This window comes from Leptodactylus fuscus, chromosome 7 (assembly GCF_031893055.1).
Source record: "Leptodactylus fuscus isolate aLepFus1 chromosome 7, aLepFus1.hap2, whole genome shotgun sequence".
Classification (NCBI taxonomy): Eukaryota; Metazoa; Chordata; class Amphibia; order Anura; family Leptodactylidae; genus Leptodactylus; species Leptodactylus fuscus.
In genome coordinates, this window is record NC_134271.1 from 8390056 (window position 1) to 8405974 (window position 15919).

Here is a 15919-nt window from a genome sequence, read left to right on the forward strand (position 1 = left end):
GCAGAGATGTGAACAGCGTTCTAGGGACATACCGGGACTAAAACATTGACCAGCTTTCCTTATGACAGCCCATCAATGTTTAATCCGTATAGGTCAGGCCTCTGGGACCCGCAGATGATCAGCAGAACAAAAGGGGGCGCCGCAGCTGTGTGCGGACAAGCTCTGAGCCAGGATGGATTAAAACGAATAAATATTCATAAGGAATAAAATATTCCAGCGATTCCAAATGCACATCCAGAAAACATTCAGCCTACGTGACACGAGGGCCCGGCCTGCCGTCTGCTGGTGCCCGCCGTCGGTTCATTACTTGCTTCCCTGCACACGTTGGATGGTGGCATTTGCACGGTTTGCTCTGCCCAGTTTCAGAGACTTATTTATATACTTGCCTCCGGCTATGCAGGGTGAGCGGAGCAGTAATTATAGAAGGTTTGGCCCCGCCGTTCGCTTCTCACCCGTCAGCAGTCCCTGGATTAATTCCCTTTGGCATCAAGAAAAAGAGCCAAGATATTCGCAGCGTGCAATTACCTTGAGAGGTCACCTTTGTTCTAAGGCAGAGGTGATCAGAAAAAGCCTGCCATGAAATCCATAGGAGGGGGCACAATTTTCCAGCTACCTTGGCCCTGGAGTACAAGGGAGGTTCGGCACGCTCATATATTTCCTCCTCACACAGGTCTTGGCCATATAATGTAGGACATCAATACTCCTTAAGGCAGGGGGAACCTTCAGCTCTCCAGCTGCTGTGAAACTACAACTCCCATCATGCTCCATTCACTTCCATGGGAGTTCCAAGAACAGCAGAGCAAGTATTCATGCTGTGAGTTGTAGTTTTGCAACAGCTGGCGAGCCAAAGGTTCCCTACCCCTGCCTTAAGGCTTCACTTGATGTAAACACTGTAGTAACACAATAATGTTTTACAGTCACTGCAATCTACACATTGCAGAAAGTTACGCCCAGCGGAATCGCTGAGATTTCCAAAACTGTTGCGGCATGTAAATGACACCTACAGAAACTATGGCGGTTTCCCTATAGGTTCATCTCTGCGGACTTTCTGTAAAAAGCGACGACACTCTATTGGTGTGGCCTGCTATGTGGGGCCTTAGCCTAAATGAGTTTTCTGGGCCCAAAAGGACCGGACCTGTCCAAATCAGCTATACCAGCAGCCTTTGGTGGCCACACGTTACAGCAGTGGACGCGGAGGGTGTGTAGCTGCTCCCATTCAATTAATAGGAGTGACATTGCAGCCCCATCCACCGTATAATATTAGCTCTGCCCCTACATGAAGTAGCTACTACAGATGACCTGTGTGTGCTCCGGGTGTCTGACCCCCACAGATCACAGACTATCAGTATGAAGAATCCTTTTGGGGCCTGAAAAACCCTTTAGCGATCACTTACTCTAAAGACTCGATGAGCTTCTTCGGATCCACAGGAGGAGGATAGACGAGTTCTTCAATATGCTTGCGGTTGCAGTTGGCATAGGCGGTGGATACGTGTATGAAGACTTCCAGTTTCTTCATCCTCTGGGCCAGGTGTAATAACTGTTGCGTTGCGATGACGTTCAGCTGCATGGCATCACTGAAAGATATAGAGAGACAAACACTGCACATCAGTACAGGCCTCAGCAATGTTTTACTAAACCAAAGTGGTAAAAAGCTAGCGGCCATACTTGGCACAACAAGGGGGTGTTGCTTACCATAGCAGATATTATGCCAAGGTTTTGGAGCAAATCAAGCCAACCAATAGGGGGCGTCTAAGTGTCAAAAAACACATCACATTTCTCATCCAGAAAGAGAGCGTTTGATAACCTGAGACCACTTTCATTCATTCAAACCAGTTTTATACACGTCTTAAAGGGGCTTCTCTGCAAAGCGAGTTCTCCCCTGTCCATAGGGATTGTAGCACCTACAGACTGTATGAAACTTGCTATAAAGTTCAATAACTAGAATCATAAATGTAATGTCAATAAAGATCCCAATATCCCTGATATTCAGCGAGGCGCCGGATCGCTGGTGCCGGCAGAACTGGGTCAGAATGGCCATCCAATAAGCCTCATTGACCCCCGTCCATTGTGCACCGTCTGCCCACCCCTTGTTTCCTGGCTCTAGTGTCTGCCCATGCTCGGCCTATTTATATTTTTGCATTATCCCCCATTCCAGGGGATCAGAGCGGCAGCGACAATGTCATCTGTAGGGCTGCATGAGCTCACTGTAAGCACCGGCTGCCAACCGCTGATCTAATCTCTGTCGAATGTTACCGAGCTCCACTTGCATCCCCTTATACACAGTAAATGGCGTTCGTGATGTGTATACCGTACTCATAGAGGCCCAATAATCTTCTTAAGTGAAGGTTCACACTCAAGAAACTGCAAAGGTGACAACTGTGTTATTGTATTCTTGTAAAGGGAACAAGATCTGCAAGTCTGTTCCTAGCAGGGCCGATCACCGGATCTTCCTCTAGTTAGGGCGACACGCATTTCACCTAGTTTCTGAATAGTAGAAATAGGTGTGTAGGTCACGGCCTATAGAGGATCTAAGAATATACAAGGCAACGACTGCAAATCCTATTGTGTGTCTGCCAAGATTGTAAAGAAACCGCCCCAGGCAAGCTCTGTAAATGATGTAAGGTTATTGAAAAGCAAATCTCTCGGCCCCTCCTTGCAGCGGACTGGGGTTTGCACGCTCATGGTAACAGGTTTGACACCTTCCCCGTGTGTTTTCTGCTGTATGGTGTTATCTATATACTCCAGCTTCGTAGTGTCACCACTGACGTCATACATCTAGTAACACGGAGCACTGACATGTTTTTATACAACATCGATCCTGAAAAAGCTTTCGCCACTGACATGAGCTGAAATGACACTTGTGCCCGGGCAGCGGCCATCAGCCATCTCAGCTCTGCAGCGATAACACAACATACAGTAAGGGAAGATTTGTGATGGCGTTGCTTCCTCCACCCGAGAGATGATAAACAAGCTGGCAGGCAGGGAGGAGACTGACAGATGGATACTGATATCCATGACGTATCGTGCTGGCCAATATCAGCATGAAGCTCGCACGCTACTGGTTTCTGCTGCGCTGCCTTAAAGTGCCAGCTCTACCCATAATATACCCGTCATGGCTGCAGTCAGTGCTCAGGTAGAAAGGTGTTGGTAGTCACTGGTCAGGAGATGGGGGCTACACACAAGGGCCGATCCTGAATATTTCTACAGGTTTGGCTGACCCTCATGTGTATGGGTGACCTTGTAGCATTCAACTGTGATACCAGACAAAACCCATGGGCAATAGTCTCGAAAAAATGAACCCTTTTCGCTCTCATGGATCAGAACTTATTTGATGCATGGGGGAAACCTGGTTTGAGGGTTTCCATTGCTTACTTAGGGTAGGCCATTATATTTGGGTGGTCCCACCCAGGACCTCTGCAGATCCGCTGTACTGTCTCTCCAACACCTGCAGTTACAGCCTCAGTATAGCTGATCTGCGGGGGTCCGTCCCGTCACCCACCCATCTAATACAGATGGCCCATATTAAGAATAGTAGAAACTAAGCAATGCCTTTAAGGTGGATCTTCCAGCTCTCCCTCCATGTTCCCTCCTGTAAAGACCTATTACAACTTTACAGCATCTTTTCATGCGTATTCTGTTGTGCTATTCCTCTGTTACTCCTCCTGTAAATTTATTATAACAGGTGTGACCATTTGCATTGACAAAGTGGTATGTCCTACACCGGCAACACTGATTGGACGAGGTCCGTCCATAGGAACACCTTCTAGGCGGAACAGCAGAGGAACAACGCAGTGTAAAAGGAGGCTCCGAAACACGGAGAAGCGCTTGGTAATCTTTATAGGTCAGGAAAGCCAACGCTCGCAGCTGGAAGATCCCTGTGCTGAGAGCAGGAAAGCGAAGCAATGTCTTCCCACATCTCCTCTCGTGTTAATAGGATTTTTTTTTTTTATTTCAAATTTGGTATTAAATTTTTGTGTCTACGCGGCAATAAACTCACCGAAGCGATTCATTGAAGCGGACGGTGGCTGCGCAGTGGAACAATATATCAATGCAGTCTATTAAGGTGTCCTGGTCCTCCTTGCTCAGGTCCAGCTCGGGCTGCGTCAGTTCGCTGCTCACGGCTATCAGCTTCTCGGCACATTGCGGCTGCTCCTCTCTCAACCTGTCAAACAGCTAAAGGAGGGAAAGAGAAGCCATTACTGACGGATCTAGAAGGTTTTACTGCAAAGACAATGGGGCTGAGACGTGTACAACCTAAGCACAAGGTATCTGCAGGGGTGCAAAAATGTAGAAAAACAGGTAGCAATCTGTTAGTGTTGGACCATCCTGTCCTATGTGGAAGAAAGTGGTAACGTGACGCGTCACAGTTTGCTAACCCCGCTGCAAAAGGTCTTAAGGCTGGAGACACATGAAGGACTGATCCTTGTCGTTCTTCTGGGTTTGCATCTCAATCTGCATCAATAATGGCATGTGCGTTTCCAGCCTAAAGCAACTCGCTGCACAAAAGCTGGATTTTCTGTTGCAGATTTTGCTGCAGTCTTATAAGACAAAACCAAAAGTGGCTACAAGAAGTAACGGAACGCAGAGAGGAAGCCCATGATGTAAATTTACTCCTTGGCTCCAAAAACTGTGGCAAAATCTGCAACAACAGAGAAAGTGTCAGGTTTTGTGCACCACGCGGCCTAGGCCGGAAGGGATTTTTCTCATTACCAGAGTATATAAAGGAATCTTGCTGTCAAGTAATTGTTTTTCTGCACAACTTTATTACCACTAGTTGCATGCACAGTGAACAATACCCTGCTGCTGCCGCTTTAAAAGGGGTTATCCGGGGAAAAATAAAGCTTCCTAGAACGTTTCCTGTGTTGGATCAGTCTGATTTCTCATATACAGTCAGGTCCAGCGGAGCTTTGTAAGGAAAGCAGGAAGTCTAATAGGAAAGTCTCATCTACGGCCTCCCCGATGGTCACGTGACAGACTCTGCAACTGAAGTAGAGGGGGGTCTGATGTCACATGCGGCCAGCGGAGATGAGGGGTGGGTGTAGGGGTGCACAACCAGCGACAACGCCGGGGCATCATGTATCTTATAACTCTGCACCGTGCTGTTCCTCTGTTATTCCTCCTACTAATTTACGAGCAAATTGACTGCCGAGTGTGCGCTCCGCTTACACATATAAATGGAGTGACAGGTCGCACAGGCACATTGATGCTCCATTCATCTCTATTGGGACTGATGCAGATATCAGACCTCACTGTACTCGGCCAACCCCTGCGGTCCCAACAGAAGTGATTGCAGCAGCTAACGGGTAAGAGATGCAATACAAATCGATATGGAATACGGTGCGACCGACGGCTATTATGGTCGCCAGTTTGTGACGGAAAAAGTGCTGCAGAATCTTCATAAAGCTGCCAGTGTGTGAATCCAGCCTAATAGTGACATTGCGGTAGTGATTTGTCAGCATCACATGCACCGCTCGGTATCAGATAGAAGCGTCTGCCAAAGGAGCGAATAATTGTGCACAAATGTCAAACGGCAACGAGATAAGACACAAAGACTCCTCGAGTTTCCGGCCATGATGCAGAGACAGACTCCGCAGATTTAATTAGTGTCTGGGTAATTCGGCCCATCTATGGAAATGTACAGAAAAAACAGGCGCTCGACTACGTGCCGGCCAGTCACATCCAAAGAGGCTTCTGTAGGAGTCGGTCACAAAGAGCTGCCCGGTCTCCGATACCGGCAGTCCAGGCCAAGGGGATCTGAACGACAGAGCCGGGCCGCTGATATAGTGTCACACATGGGGACTGGCAGACCAGGCCATGAGACCCGAACGACCGAGAGCCGGGCCACTGACATAGCGGTTACACACGGAGACTGGACGACCCCACATGATGGGGTCTGCCAGGTGTTCGCTGTGAAGTCCGTGCAGGACTTCTCGCTGCGAACTTTCAGCAGCTTCTGTGACCGTCTCCAACGTTTTTGGGGCTTGTGAATGAAGAGCTCCAGTCACTGTCTTGGGGCTGCCATGTTTGTACTGGCGTTTCATTCACATGGAGGATTAAGGGCATAGGGCCTCTGTTGTTCAGATCATAGCACGCAATGATGTGTCAGTCATACACTCTCTACACGATATGGGACAGGCGTCTGCAACAATCCCTTTAAGGAAGGCTATTAAAGAATAGAATGGTTTACATGGATACAAGGTAAATAAGCAGACACACATTCTTCTTCCCGTCCCTTTAAGACGGCACCGCAGGAACAGCGACCCTATGTAAAGAAGCCTCTACGTATCAGTCCGTGGCAGCGGCCGCATCCCCTATCACTTGTGTACTAAGACTCTGTATGACCGAGACAAGTACAGAGCGTCCCCGGCATCAGCAATGAGCGCGTCCTCCTCGTCTTACTGTCTCTTGGGCTGCGCCGGTTACTATGGCAGATAAAAGGGGCCACCAAGGGAGCAGAAACCAATGAACCCACATGGGAGCCGTCACTGCCGTAACCTGTAGTGTAAACGTCACGTCACAGAGGAATATTCCAGATCATCTGAAGGTGAAGAGGATGAAAAACACAGGAAAACTACAAAGCCCCAAAGCTCCTGCTCTAAAGGGACGACGGAAGTTTTAGGTTTTTTGCTCTTGAATGTGATCTAGTGCTCTCTGTTAGCAGCCATCTCAGGGCAAATAATGTTCATCTATCAGGTCACAGAGAGAAGGTTTTTCTGCCAACACCACTGTTCCCGTCTGCACAGGAAAGGGGTGCAAGTCTGAGGGTGCAATAGCAGGGACTGGACCTTATCATCACTACCTCCAAGGACGAGACGGATTATTATGGCGCTGAGACAGACATCAAGGTCAGACGTGTCGTAGACATTTCGCCACCTACCTTACAGCTCATCATCTCGGCTACTCGTTCTTGAGGCTTCTGTCCCGCTTTGGGCCGCACCAGCACATACACAGCCTTGATGCCCGGGCAAGACCGTAGCAGCTTTTCCAGGAGAACCTTCCCCATGAAGCCGGTGGCTCCCGTGATGAGGACATTCTTCCCCCTGTAGAAGTCTGGAATGGATATCATGGTGAACCTTTAGTCCTGCGGGTCGGAAGAGAACAAGAGGACGTTTAGTGGTGCAAAATAAGTCAATGACAATAGCTAAGATGGTGGATATCCTACCAAAAGGGCAAACAGATATGACATACATACAGCCAGCATGTATAGAGGTGGCCATGTACATGTCTTAGCCCTGACAGGGCCACATCCACCTCACCAGATGCTAAATACCATCGTACATGATCAAACTATTGTGGTGTGAGGCACAGTCCACCCCGGACCTAATCTATATGGCCGGAGCAGTTTCTGGACTGGATCACTCTCCTTCCCCCTCTGGCAGCTGACTATATAGCCCTTTATGTCCAATGGAAAAGGAGCCTTTTCAACTCCACTGCAAAGTAGAACAGAAAGCCATTACTGTAGTGAACCGATGATCCCTATGAAGAGACTGAACGTGTCCGCCAGCATTCAGATTATTAGGTGGACGGGCAAATTGCTATACACACCGCCCCACAGATTGTACGGCTCGTGGGATGTAAAGATTACCGAGCCACGCTGTCTCGGTACAAGTGATCTGAAGGGGTCCTGGGTTGATAGGCCTTCAGAACTAGAGACCAGGTAAACCCTGGGACAATCCCTTTAATAATATCTACACTAAACTGTCTGATAATACATGTGCCACCATCTTGTCCTACACTAGCAGCAGTTTTCCCCCTAAGCTGTGGCCAGGACAGTATGAAGATCTGAGCAAACAGCAGCCCATATCTCAGATTCTTGTATCTTATATAATGTTACGGTTTGTTGCAAGTTTTCATTAAAATAAGAGAAAACCTGCAGACGGGAAGTGACAGCGGGTGCAAGAGGAAGCCGAGCAGAACGGGCCGAACCACTTCCTCCCGGGATCTTCGCTACTTCTTCATCTGCCCGAAATACTTGTATACACATAGAAACCCTCCAATCATTCACAGTAATGGAAGGGTCCGCAGGGTAAGTCCTCACTATGTGATCTGTGGGGTCCGACACCAGATCATTTGTTCTAGAAGCCTCCAAGCCCTAGAAGTTTCTATTCAAGTAATAGGGTGGAGCAGCGACCCCGTCCGCTGCAAAGCAATGGCTCCAGTGAACTGTATAGTAGTCCGGATCCTACTACTGTATACAAGCAGTGGTGAACGCACCGGCCATACACAAACAGTGTATGGCACCTGGAGGCTGCTAGAACAGATGATCTGCACAGGGCCTGGGGCGTAGAACCCGAAAAAGTCACCGACAGTCCCAGATGTCATACCCCAAATGAAAAAACCATGACGGCATATTAGAAAGTATAAAGGAGGATACTATTGGACCGCAGCCAGTGTTCGGCCTAGTTTCCAAATGCGTTTACCCTAAGTGACGCAGATCGGGCAGTATTACTTGGTCTCACAATGCAAACAGAGCCAGGGAGGGAGGTTTCTTGTGCAGAAACCAGCCACCAACCAGAAGTGTAACGTGAAGCTCCTAGGCCCGAATGCAGAGTACATGGGACCCATACCTGCCTTGTGCTAATGGTGGCATATATTGGAGCATCTTTAGGGTCCAGGGCCTGGTAGTGACTGCTATATTCACACACCCTATAGCTTCGCACTCGAGACCCCCACAAGCCCCTCCCGTCATTGTAAAGATATGGCCTAAGCACTGGAGATGAAGACAAAACACGAACATCCTAACCCTAGAAGAGACTGTCGGAGCACAAGTTATATTTTCTGTGAACGCTCACAAGCTCGGACTTTCCACCCCATGACTTTGCACCACCTTGCACTCGATCACTCCCTTCTTGGATCAGGAATGGTCGCTGCCATCCAAGATACACTTGGTCATGTACCAAAGGTGGAGAACGGCTCAGGTTTTCCTAAGAAACCAAGTAAACACGAAGCCTTGTAATGTACTCGCTGCACAAATCACCAGCCTGGTATTATAGTCCCCGTATCTAACCTGCAGGTGTTTATATCAGTCACAGGATATACAAGGGTGGAACGCCAGGAAACGGCCGACGGCAGGAAAGCATTCACGCTAGCTCTGGGCCCAAAACTTTTAGCAGAGACCTCACCTTTAAAAGGGAGTCTGTCAGAAGCTCTGACTCCTTCTATCTGCTGACAGACTTGTCCCAGTTGTAATGACTTTGACTCGGCAATAGAAGCCTCTAACAATCATTGCCAAGAGGAGATCGATGGAAATCTGCAGCGACTGAGATAAGGAAAGATAACGGCGTGAACCTTATCAGAGCAAACTGCAATCTATCGATTAGAACCAGTCATAGTCACTACAAGAGGGCAGTCATAAACCCCCGATAAGGACAAGGCTCCAGAAAATACTTGTAGTCATCAAGGCGCGAGACCGGAGAAAGGAGGAAGACACGCGCTGGCACAGCCATCGAGAGCCCGGACCACCCCCAGGCCTAGCAGACAAGGGCGACTTTGTCCTCCGGCCGGCAGCATGAACAATATATCAGGGCATATCAGGCCTGGACACAATCTGCCAGCTCAGGGATCTTTTCTATAGATCTCGATTTGCTCCACTTTTTGGAAAAAAAGAAAAAGCAACGTTTCAATGGGAGACGACGCGAGAAGTAAAGAATCCTCGACATCTGCAAAGCCAAATACACGTGATAGGAAACAAATCCAGACGCTGTGACATCACAAGTAGGCCTCGATTGTGCAAGCGGCTGTATGATGTCACAAGCGACTACGGACGTAGATCAACCACTGCAAACTCCTGGGCGGCAAATGCTCCGGGATCGACAGTGGCGACATTGTGAACGAAATTTCAACAATTTTAGCTATTTCAGGGGTTTTATTTTTTGCTGTGATGACTCGCAGAGGAACACGCTGCAGAAATTCCCTGAAGGATATGCAAGAATAACTAGATTTTCTGCATCTTCCTAAAGCTACCAGGCCTCAAGGGATCTTGCAGCAAAGACAGGGTTAACTTTCTTGAGAATCCTTCCATCTTTGCTGCCAGGTGAGGCCTAACTAAGGGGAGAGGTGAGGCAGAAAGGATTGGGATTTTTCCAGCGCTCAGAGCCATCCCCTGTCCCGTCCCTTTAAGGTGCACTTGTTTTTAACCCTATACATAACTATAGGTAAGATGTAAAGGATTTCCAAGCAGAGTAATGAGAGTATCGAACCTCGCTGCGCCTTTAACACGCTCGGGTGACTTCCGATAAACTCTCCAGCCTGTATTCCCCGGGCCCCTATTAGAGTAAGTCAGCCATGTATAATGTGAGGCTCTAATTGGTCAATTACATCAAGGCGACCAAAACAAACAGCATTAGCCATCAACAAATGTGTTTACACGGCCCGGGCGCAGGCTGACAAATCCATACAGGAAGCAAAGGCAGCAAAACTCACCGCTGGCAAACGCTCTCCAGGGACCCCGGATGACTTTGGGGTGGGTCACATTCACTCCATTAGCTAGCACTCTGCATATTTTCCATATGTATACAGCCAGCTCCAATACAGATGGATTTTTATAGCAGAGTTTCTTATACAAAGCTCTGAATCCCCTAGAAATAGAACTAAATGATGACATTCTGGCTGCCTGTGCCCACCACTAGGGGGAGCTGAGGAGAATATTGCACACTGTTTCATTGAGCTGTATACTCACAGGCTCCCTCTACTGGTGGATGCCCCCAGTGCTGCAAGAGAGCTAATTTACATACCGAGAAAAACCTGGATTGTAGGCGAACGGCGGCGCGGAGAAGACAACGAAAGGTAGGAGACGAATAGTCTTTCTTAAAGCTATTCCGACATGGTACTTAGAAAAAATTGTGTCTGACTGATAGGATCCCTTTAAATCAATGAACTATCCTTAGGAAAGGTCATCAGGTCAGTGGGGACATCTGGGACCCTGCAGATCAGCTGAGGGCCACGTCTGCCACACAGACCATGTGATGTCACGTCCATCAATTACACAGACTGATCGTGGCTGAGACCGATTCAAGTGCATGGACCGAGCTGCAATACCAAGCACCGCCACTATAGTACTGTACGGCGCTGTGCTGGGCATGTACAGAAGAGGCCGCAGCGATCACCAGAACGCAGAAAGTCCAGGTATCAAACCCCTTCAGATCTATAATCAATGAGCTAACCTTAGGATAGGTCATCAATTGGTTAACCTGGAAAACCCCTTTAAGAAAGATCAGCACGGATCTGACACCAGAGGCTCTGAATGGGGCTGCAATGCCAAAAACAGCACAGACCCAAACTCTGCACCCTACAGATAACTAATCGGCCCAGGTGTTGGACTCCGCTGATCTGCGACTGATCGTAAGGATAGGTCATCAATTTGTAAGCCTGGAAACCCCTTTACAGCTGATCAGCATTATGCGTGGGACATTTATCCCTATTGGACACCAGGGCAACGTCAAAACTATCCAGGCCACATATGGGGATGATGTAGACGATGGCGCCACGTGGTCCCTCTTCACCCATCAAAGAGGGCTGCTCCGATCCCGTACAGGGTGCACATCGGTGTAGCCGCATTTGCTGCAAGTTGAAAAGGACTTGACTGATCGTTTGCAACCCCCTTGCTAAAAGTCGTGCCCCTAAATAGCCTGACATTGGCAACGCTTACTGGACAACGTCAGGCCGTGCCGAGATGTGACCCTCAGCTGTCAATTCATTCATCTAGTTCTAAGAGGAATAACAGAGGAACATTACAACATGTTACAACAAACTTCCGTCACGGAGAATGCAAACCCTTACTAAAGCAGACGTGTCAGGAGAGGCGGCGGGTCAGCTTTACAGGGGTCAGATCTTTTTTGCAAAACTGTGGCTGCAAAGAACATACCCAGGCCCTGTTGTACTGTTAAAAGGGTTTTTGGGACTTCTATATTGCTGCCCTATCCTCTGGTGGAAGAGGCTGCGGAGCTCGGGAGAGCAATGGATACCAAGCACAGTGCTGCACACGTCCTAATGGTTGTGCTTGGTACTGCAGCTCAGGCCCATTCACTGGAGTGGGACTGAGCTGCTGCTATACCTTGTGACTGAGGAACGCAACGTCATCAGGACCGGGAAGGGGCTGCAGTGATCTCAAGTGTCGCAACCTCTTCAAACAGTCGGTCAAGGTCTCTGGTAAAAGGTCTATTCTAATAATAGGACATCAGTAAGTTCTGGAAAACCCCTTTAGGACTAGTTCACACGTGAGTATAAGGGGAGGTTTTTGACAGCGGATTTTGCGTCCAAAACCTCCCCTTATAATGGTGGTCTATGGAGACCGCCGGGCTTCTGTTCTCCGCTAGCGGCGAGCTGCTGCTAGCGGAGAAAAGAAAGGACATGTCCTTTCTTCAGGCGGAAGCCACGCAGGCTCAGCCGCGCGGCTTCCGCCCCTGGCAGCTCCCTCCTATGTCGGCTCATTCATTTGAGCCGACAGCAGAGGGTTAAGCCGCGACAGCGATGGTCGTGGCGGGCGGGTTTTGACAAGAGAGAGACGCGTCTCGCCGCGTCTCTCTCTGTGTCAAAACCCGCGCGGGCAGTTCACGTGTGAACTAGCCCTTAATTTACCGGAAGTCATTAATGTAATGGACATCACTAGACCCAGTCACCAAGAGGGGCACATATTGTCCTCTGCCCCAGCATATCACCCCAGCCCTGCAGATAGATAGGTTACTGTCACCAGACCCAGCATATCACCCCAGCCCTGCACATAAATAGGTTACTGTCACCTAAAATCAGTGTTTTCCCCCTTGAGAATCGCTGCCTCCATTGCAAAGATATCAATTGGGGGTGATTAAAGGGTAAGTTTACATTGAGTTTTCTTGCAGGCAGACTTTGAGGAGGTATCTGCATAAAAAAAACACCTTCCAGCTCTACCAATCACTTTAATGGGAGCAGATTTTTTCTTTCTCTTGTGGATTTTTTGGCTAGAGGAAAAAAAAGCGGCATCTTGAGTCAGACTCTGCGTTGCAAAACCTCATCAAAATGAATGGGAGGCAGAAAAAAAAAAAAACGCTAAAGAATAGGTCATAACTAGCAGAAAAGGCAAAATAAAAAAAAATCTGCTCCTGACTCCCATTGAGGTGAATGGGAAGGCTGTAAGGTGTTTTTTGATGCAGATTCCACCTTAAAATCTGCCTGCAATAAAACCCAGTGTGAACTTACCCTTAATCTCCCCCATTGTCCATTCCTGTAGCCGCAATCCTCAGAATACCAATCTGTTTCCATCTCGAGTAGCTGGAGGAATCTCCAAGAAGTTCATTCATAGAAGCTCAGATTATGGCGTAAGACATTACACACCCCAGTCAGTATCTGGCTCCCGTCCACGGAGGATCTACCATTGTGTATCTAACGTATTTGGCAGCCAGGTTTCTTCTCCAAACGCCATAAGAAGAAGAGGAACCTTCCTAAGTGACAGCTTAGCGGACATTGTTTGCTTTCTGATACAGAGGAACAATCCAGGCTGGTTTTAGGCAAAGCTCCAAATGTTTTACAACCTGTAACCAAACATTAAAAATGCTGCGTACGGAGAGCGAAAGACGCCGGCGGTAAGGTGATCGCCTCTAGAGACGAGGCAAACCCGCACAGCCTGGACGGAGAGGGTGTACGGCGTCTACCATGCTTATAGCTATACACATCCACTGTAGAGACACAGGAGACGAGGCCGGATCAATATCACATCAACGGGATGGTAATGTGTGTGCACGCGCGTGCAACAGGCCTGGGCAACCACCATAACACAAGAGTGCGAGACACAAGCTCTTTGGACACACCAAGGGTCCTGTGGACCCAAAAGACACAGTTGTACACGCACACTGCCAGGTCTATGGGATACCAAGTGCTGTGCCCAGCTAGATCCATCAGCCTCATACCCCAGGGAACTCTACATCTGTTCTGCCAAGAGTGTTCCCTTAAAAAGGGGTCATAACCGAAGTATAAAGGGGGCAGAGGAAACAGAGGATTGTCGTGGCTCTGTATAGGGCCAACACTCAGCTTTCCCCAGATCCTGCATTGAATACACAGGAAGAAGCATGCAACAGGTGGAATGATGGATGACACTTACCACGTTATATCGAGGTAGTGAGAAAAGCTGGGAGATTTCAGCTGTGAAGCATGTAGTACTGCATTCACTACGATAGGAGGTCCGCTACCTCCACTACTCTCATCGAAATGACTGGAGAGGTGCATGTGCCAGGCTGACCCACAAAACTAAATCTATGTTTAAAGATGGCACGGGGTCTCAAAAACAAGCACCCCCTTTCTTCTTCTAACCTCAAAATACTGGGGCTTCATAGTGCAGACACCATGCAAAATTTGCAAAAAGAGAATTCTGCAGCATGTTCCACTGCAAGCCCCTGAAATCTGCTCCCCTGCAGGAATCTCTGTGCACCCCATGGCTTCCAACCTGAAATCCACAGGTAAGGTCTGCAGCAATAACTTCCATGGTGCAGGATTAGTCACAATATATGGATGACTTCTGCAATAATCTCACCCCTGTAGCTCCTACTATAGATCACAGCGGCTTAGTTGAGTAATTGATGGCAAACCAGTCTATCATTTAACGCTAAATCAATATTTTGCTGGTTTATTGGGCCGTCTCCTCCGCTTTGTAACCAATGCAAAGCCAATCAATTCTAATAAATGACTGTGATGGAGTATCGTGTATGTCAAGGCTGCCGGCAAGCCCTGGTGTGCAGAGTGCATGTGATCCATCTGCAACCTATCGGGAGGCGACCACCTTACCGTCAGCCAGACGTCCATGCCAAAATCTCCAAGAAACTGGATTAATGACAGGGCAGAGCCCACGAGTACGAGGCCACGCTTGTCTAGATGGCCATTTACAGCGGGTGTCGGGGATTAAAGCCGATAAGGAGATTTAAGGGCTGGAGTTACAGGTTGGAAGTGTTTGTGTAATTCCTAGAAAGTGAACGTCACGCGGGCCGAGCCCACAACTCCAGGCTGCTGCGGGACACATTATTGTCTTGCATGTAAGACAGGCGTGTCTGAAGAATTTGCATTAGCAGTAATATAGGTTTACCTGCAGATGACAGACATCTCCATTGTCCTTATTTACTTACGTCTCACTTCTATAGCGCCATCTTATGCCGTAGCGCTTTACAGGCACTGTCGGTCCCATCTAAGGCTCACAATCTACATTCCCTATCAGTAAGTCTGGAGTGTAAGAGGAAACCATGTACACGTTGGCCTTGGTCGGATCTTTACTGGAGACTTGAGTATTGCAAGACGTCGGTGCTAACCACTGAGCCACCACCATGCAGCCCTAAGGTGGATCGGTGCACTATTATTATTAAGGGGGTATTACCCATAGCCCATTATAAATAGTGCAGATGTCTCCCAAGGACTGCTTACCCTGCCCCTCACGGCACACAATGCACGCTGTAAAGTGACAGGAAGGGTTACCCTGCTGCAAGGTTCCCTGAGACAGCTGCAATATTTCAGATATTTTTCCGATGGAAAGGTGCCATCAGTCTACTGACTAATCCCGCCACGGTCTATTGGGTATTTGCAAAGTTTTCAATCCTGCATTTTGGCAGGGGTCACGGGATGATCATCACCGGGTTTAGTAGCGAAAATAATAACAGTTGGGATAACATAAAGGGATCTTTTATGTAGTGACAGTTCTGGCGATTTTACAGCACATCAAGGACAAAGCCACAAAGCAGGGGAGAGGAATGTCACTTTTGCGGTTTGTCAGCTCTCGGCTATATATACCCCCCACCTACAGACTGGTGGATGTGATCCTAGATCAGATCTATCATTCCACGTCCTGGGTGCATGAACGCCGTGTACACACATCAGGCTGGGCCTGTGCATTAAGGAAACAGAGATTTCCGTAGAAGCTTTTTCTAGAAGAACTTCTTGCACTTTCCTCCGCGGCTGTGGTGTAACG

General features: G+C 48.4%; 1 protein-coding gene across 3 annotated transcripts in view; it reads right to left on the bottom strand.

Moving 5' to 3' along the window:
* FAR1 (fatty acyl-CoA reductase 1) overlaps positions 1 to 15919 on the bottom strand; it is a 39321-nt gene that overhangs the window by 18173 nt on the left and 5229 nt on the right. For 2 of the 3 annotated variants that reach the window (XM_075280894.1, XM_075280892.1), the window contains exons 2-4: positions 6878 to 7081; positions 3998 to 4173; positions 1395 to 1574 (exon numbers count right to left, since the gene is read on the bottom strand). In XM_075280894.1, the coding sequence (XP_075136995.1) occupies positions 1395 to 1574; positions 3998 to 4173; positions 6878 to 7066 (545 nt within the window). In that variant the 5' untranslated portion in view covers positions 7067 to 7081. Of the gene's footprint in view, positions 1 to 1394; positions 1575 to 3997; positions 4174 to 6877; positions 7082 to 10733; positions 10756 to 15919 lie in introns of those variants that run through there. The other variant, XM_075280893.1, reaches the window with a different exon arrangement.